Genomic DNA, 6,449 nt, shown 5'->3' on the forward strand with positions numbered 1-6,449 from the left:
ACCCTGTGTGTCTTTAAGAGCTGAGCTGCCAGCACACACACACACACACACACACACACACACACACTCATACACACACACACACACACACACACACACACACACACTCATACACACACACACACACACACACACACACACACACACACACTCATATACACACACACACACACACACTCATATACACACACTCATATACACACACACACACACACACACACACACACACACACACACACGGGGCTGGCAGAGAGAGAGAGCTGTGTGTTAGAGAGCAGCAAGCCTCATTTGATACTTTGAAGTTATGGAGCTGGATGTCCGGGCAGAGCTGGAGTTCTACCATGGTAAGATAACCTAGAACACACACACACACACACACACACACACACACACACACACACACACACACAGAGAGTCTACTAGACAGGCTAACTGTTCTTGAGAACATAGAACTTGTTAACTAGACAGACTAACTGTAAGCTGGACCACTGCCGTTCCCATGCCAACAGACAGATGGGGTCTGGGAGGGAGGGAAGAGAAGGAGGTCTGGAGATGGTTGTTTCTCTTTGTGTTTCTCTCTTTCACTCTTCCTCACTTTCTCTCGCTCCCCCATGAGACTGTGTTAGCCGCCGCGCTAACGGTCCTGTGAGTGTGGGAGTCAGAGGAGAGTGTTCAACTCCAGCAGGAAACGTCTTCGTCTGTGGAGATTAGAGTTGGTCCCTTGTAGTTAGCTGGTTAGCATGTTAGCATGTTGTAGCTAGGAGAGGAACAGAGATATTCTCCTCTGCGTCTGTCTGGGTCTGTTTCCACGGTGAGGGTTCCAGCTGGATCTCTACTCTGTAATCAGTGGACATCCCATAATAGTCTGGCCTGTCTGAGGGTTGCCGTGGTTTCCTAGCATGCAGTCGTTGCTGTAGGAACTCATATTTCTGGTGAGAGGCTTAGGGTTAGGGTTAGGGTTAGGACTAGAGGACACTCTGCTAGGCTGCTGCTAGTACCAAGGGTTAGGGTTAGGGTTAGGACTAGAGGACACTCTGCTAGGCTGCTGCTAGTACCAAGCCCTCGTCAATCAAATGCTTCATTTGCCATACAGTCATATTGTCACACACACACACACACACACACACACACACACACAGGTCAGAGTAGTAGTTTGGCGCCCCTCTCCAATGGCAGTGCCAAGTCTCCAGTCACCAGATCCGGCTCCCTCCTGGGGTGGGGATCGATCCAGCGACCTACGACTGCTGGCCGACCTCTTTGACCTCTAACCTTTAACCTCTAGGCTACCTGCTGCCTTGGCTGCAGTCAGCTGTCATTGGAACTCCAGAGAACTTGTTCCTCCATGTGAACATGTCGGTCTGAGGGACAGATTACACACTTCCACATCTGACATCTTAATCTTAATGACATGTCCCAAACATAAGCAGCTTAATGTCATATCAGACCGGACGTGGTACTTTACATCTGTCTGTCTGTCTGTCTGTCTGTCTGTCTGTCTGTCTGTCTGTCTGTCTCTCTCTCAGTGGTGGCTGGTTGATACTGCGTTTAAAGTGAACATGTTTGACTGATGATGATGATGATGATGATGATGATGGTACTACAGGAGCAGCTTACTGAACATGCCTTCATTTCCTCTCAACATGCTGTATTATCCCCTCTGACATGGAGGAGTGTGTGTGTGTGTGTGTGTGTGTGTGTGTGTGTGTGTGTGTGTGTGTGTGTCTGGGGGGGGGGGTCTTGTCTACTATTGATGAGTTCCTCCTCCTTCACCCTCCTCCACCTCACACACACACTCTGTGTCAACACTGTTACTGTCTCTGTGTCAACACTGTTACTGTGTCTGTGTCAACACTGTTACTGTCTCTGGGTCAGACTAACACTGGCAGAGAGAATTTTAACCTGTCTTCTCTCCCCCCCTCCCTCCCTCCTCCCCAGGGAGGACAGGACGTAGGCGGAGCATGCCGGGTAGCACTCTGGACAAAAGCCCCGCCTCCCTGGAAGCAGCAAGCTCCTCCCCCTTCAGAGTTACAGTGAGAACTCACACACACATTCACACACACACACATATATATATATATATATATACACACACACAAACACACACACACACACACACACACTCACACATACACACACACACACACACACACGCTCACACACACATGCTGGTGCACACACACACACACACACACACACACAGGGTCTAATCCCAGTAGTTAATCTGAGCTCCTCTCCTGTCAGTCAGCATGCATTCCACACTGCTGTTACCATGGCAACAGGGGTTTAGGGGAGTCTCACTTCAGCTCTGTGTGTGTGTGTGTGTGTGTGTGTGTGTGTGTGTGTGTGTGTGTGTGTGTGTGTGTGTGTGTGTGTGTGTGTGTGTGTGTGTCCAGGGGTTCCTGACCCGCAGGCTGAAGGGCTCCATCAAGAGGACTAAAAGTCAACCCAAACTGGACCGCTCCTCCTTCAGACACCTGCTGCCAGGCAACCATGACAGGTCAGCCACACACACACACATATCCATGGTGGAGGGTCCCTGGCATTCTCTCTCTGTCTCTCAAATCTCTTGTTGTTGTTGTTATTGTTGTCGTCATCGTCGTTAGGAGCCCTGGGAGTGCTATGCTAATGCTATGCTAACAGCAGGGAATCCTGCTGATCACTACAAGCCTGGACCATTCGCTGTGTTTCACTATTCGTGTGTGTGTGTGTGTGTGTGTGTGTGTGTGTGTGTGTGTGTGTGTGTGTGTGTGTGTGTGTGTGTGTGTGATGGCTATAGGAAGTTAATGACGAGAGAGAGAGGGAGGGAGTGTTTCTCCCCAGAGGCAGATCTTTGAACAGAACCAGTCACAAAGATACCAGGACAAAAAGCACACATACACACACAAATGCACACACAAAGGCGCGCGGGCTGTACACACACATATTCAAATGCAGGCGCACACACAGACATGGGGGGCAGGGCTACATCACACCACACTGCTTGCATGTTGCTCATACACACACACACACACACACAGACACAGAACAGAGAAAGGGGAGGGGCGGAGAGAGAGAGAGAGAGAGAGGGAGGGAGAGAGAGAGGGAGAGAGAGGGAGAGAGAGAGGGAGAGAGAGGGAGCGCAGGGCTGTGGTCTGTTAGCAACCCTCTAGAAATAGAAGGAGGAGAAGTGTCCCAGTTAGAGGAGAGAGAGAAGGAAGGAGGGAGGAGGGAGAGAGGAAGGAGGGAGGGAGGGAGGGGGGAGGGAGGGAGGAGGGAGGAGGGAGGGAGAGAGGAAGTAGGGCAGACGAGACCCAGGCTGGAGGAGGAGACTGAGGGAGGGAGGGGGGAGGGAGGGGGAGGGAGGGGGAGGAGAGCACGCTAGCAGAAGCAGCAGCCATGCAGGTCGTTGTAGCAGCATTATTACTGGAGTAGCGCTAGGAGGCTAGGACTGGGGCTAGGACTAGGACTGGGGCTAGGACTGGGGCTAGGACTGGGGCTAGGACTGGGACTAGGACTGGAGGCTGGGGCTAGGACGGCTGGAGCAGACCTGTGCATCCCCCCCTCCCCCCCTTCTCCTCTCTTCTTCCCCTCCTCTCCTCCTCCTCCTCCTCCTCCTCTCATCACAGCACAACATGGAGCTGACAGACTGACAACGTTCTATCGCTCCCCCCCTCCTCCTCCTCCTCCTCCTCCTCTTCTTCTCCTTCTTCTTCGTCCTCCTCCTCCGGGATTCTGACGGAATGTCTGGTGAGTTCTGAACCATCATCACTCACATGGACCGGTGCTTCCATTGCTGCTCAGACCGGTTTAATCCCTGCATCTCTCTGTCTGTATCTGTTTAGGCACGGTTTAAATGCTGCATCAGTGCGTCCTTGTCTGTTATGTGAGGGATGGTTTAATCACTGCATCTCTGTGTCTGTATGTGTTTTTAGGCACGGTTTAAACACTGCATCAGTGCGTCCCTGTCTGTGTTTGAGGGATGGTTTAACTGCTGTAAGGTGTGTTTAGGCATGTGTATGGTGTGTGTGTAAGGTGAGTTTAGTCTGTGTGTGTGAGGGACAGTTTAACTGCTGGACTGAGGTTGCAGTGGTGTTGTTCCAGTATGTTATCATACAGGTGTGATGGTCTGTAGCTGGGGTGGTCTGTAGCTGGGATGGTCTGTAGCTGGGGTGGTCTGTAGCTGTGGTGGTCTGTAGCTGGGATGGCCTCTAGCTGGGGTGGTCTGTAGCTGGGGTGGTCTGTAGCTGGTTTGTATCTGTGGTGGTCTGTAGCTGGGGTGGTCTGTAGCTGTGGTGCTCTGTAGCTGGGGTGGTCTGTAGCTGGGGTGGTCTGTAGCTGGTTTGTAGCTGTGGTGGTCTGTAGCTGTGGTCGTCTGTAACTGTGATGGTCTGTAGCTGTGATGGTCTGTAGCTGTGATGGTCTGTAGCTGGTCTGTAACTGTGATGGTCTGGTGGGTCAATGATCTGTTTTCTGTTAGAGGCACAGCTCTCTGTTGAATGATGGTGTGATGTATAGATGGAGGTATAGATGGTGTGATGGAGGTATAGATGGTGTGATGGAGGTATAGATTGTGTGATGGAGGTATAGATGGTGTGATGGAGGTAGAGATGGTGTGATGGAGGTATAGATGGAGTTATAGATGAGATATAGATGGTGTGATGGGGGTAGAGATGGTGTGATGGAGGTATACACTCACCGACCACCTTATCAGGAACACCTGTACACCTTCTCATGGTGGAGGTGGTGGAACACCTGTACACCTTCTCATGGTGGAGGTGGAGGAACACCTGTACACCTTCTCAGGGTGGAGGTGGTGGAATGGTGCGGGGAATGTTTTCTTGGCACACTTTGGGCCCGTTAATACCAATAATCATCTCTTGAATGCCACAGCCTATTTGAGTATTGTTGCTGACCATGTGCATCCCTTCATGGCCACAATTGACCCATCTTCTAATGGCTGCTTCCAGCATGATAATGCACCATGTCACAAAGCAAAAGTCGTCTCAAACTGGTTTCATGACCTTGACAATGAGTTCAGTGTTCTTCAGTGGCCTTCCCAGTCACCGGATCTGAATCCAATAGAACACCTTTGGGATGTGGTAGAACGGGAGATTCATAGCTTGAAAGACCTGAAAAATCTGCTGGAATTGCGTGATGCAATCATGTCATCATGGACCAGAATCTCAAAGGAATGTTTCAAACATCTTGTGGAATCAATGTCACAAAGAATTGAGGCTGTTTTGAGAGCAAAGGGAGGCCCTACCCAGTATTAGTATAGTGTTCTAATAAAGTGTTTATTGGTAGTGTAGATGGAGGTATAGATGGTGTGATGGAAGTATAGATGGTGTGATGGAGGTATAGATGGTGTGATGGAGGTATAGATGGTGTGATGGAGGTGTAGATGGAGGTATAGATGGTGTGATGGAGGTATAGATGGTGTGATGGAGGTGTAGATGGAGGTATAGATGGTGTGATGGAGGTATAGATGGTGTGATGGAGGTGTAGATGGAGGTATGGATGGTGTGATGGAGGTATAGATGGTGTGATGGAGGTATAGATGGTGTGATGGAGGTGTAGATGGAGGTATAGATGGTGTGATGGAGGTATAGATGGAGGTATAGATGGTGTGATGGAGGTATAGATGGTGTGATGGAGGTATAGATGGTGTGATGGAGTCACTAGTCTGGGTCTGAGTCTGTAGATGAGTCTGGTGTGTGTGTGTATGTCTGTGTGTGTCTGTGTGTGTTCTCTGACCTGTGTGTGTGTGTGTGTGTGTGTCCAGGTCTCATCTGATGCCCAGGCTGAAGGAGTCTCGTAGTCACGAGTGGTTATTGTCCCCCAGCAGCCCTGTTCAGAGCCTGGACCTCAGCATGGACCCCAACATCTGCATCAGACCTGTCCACAGCAGCATCCTGGGACAGGACTACTGCTTCGAGGTACACACACACACACACACACACACACACACACACAGAGCCACACACACACACACACACAGAGAGAGCCACGCACACACACACACACACACACACACACAGAGCCACACACACACACACACACACACACACACACAGAGCCACACACACACACACACACACACACACACACACACAGAGCCACACGCACACACACACACACACACACACACACACACACACTCATACACACACACAGAGCCACACACACAGTTCTAGTCATGTGATTCTGTTGCCAGGTGACCACCTCTACTGGCACCAAGTGTTTCTCCTGCCGGTCGTCTGCTGAGAGGGACAAGTGGATGGAGAACCTCAGGAGGGCGGTGCACCCCAACAAGGTAGGCTGTGATTGGCTGTCACCCAACAAGGTAGGCTGTGATTGGCTGTCACCCAACAAGGTAGTTGGCTATTGGCTAACAGCCCAACAAGGTAGGCTGTGATTGGCTGTCACCCCAACAAGGTAGTTGGCTATTGGCTAACAGCCCAACAAGGTAG

The 6,449-nt window shown here is 50.7% G+C and overlaps 1 protein-coding gene across 1 annotated transcript in view; it reads left to right on the forward strand.

Moving 5' to 3' along the window:
• Nucleotides 1-310: 310 nt before the first annotated feature.
• The window catches only part of dab2ipa (DAB2 interacting protein a), a gene marked incomplete at its 3' end in the record, with an annotated part of 15,979 nt that continues 9,840 nt past the window's right edge, over nucleotides 311-6,449 (forward strand). The window contains exons 1-5 of the mRNA XM_083674042.1: nucleotides 311-344; nucleotides 1,936-2,030; nucleotides 2,394-2,497; nucleotides 5,762-5,915; nucleotides 6,194-6,292. Coding sequence (XP_083530168.1) covers nucleotides 1,959-2,030; nucleotides 2,394-2,497; nucleotides 5,762-5,915; nucleotides 6,194-6,292 — 429 coding nt within the window. The 5' untranslated portion in view covers nucleotides 311-344; nucleotides 1,936-1,958. The remainder of the gene's footprint in view (nucleotides 345-1,935; nucleotides 2,031-2,393; nucleotides 2,498-5,761; nucleotides 5,916-6,193; nucleotides 6,293-6,449) is intronic.

This window comes from Argentina silus (assembly GCF_951799395.1).
Source record: "Argentina silus genome assembly, chromosome: 7".
Lineage (NCBI taxonomy): Eukaryota > Metazoa > Chordata > Actinopteri > Argentiniformes > Argentinidae > Argentina > Argentina silus.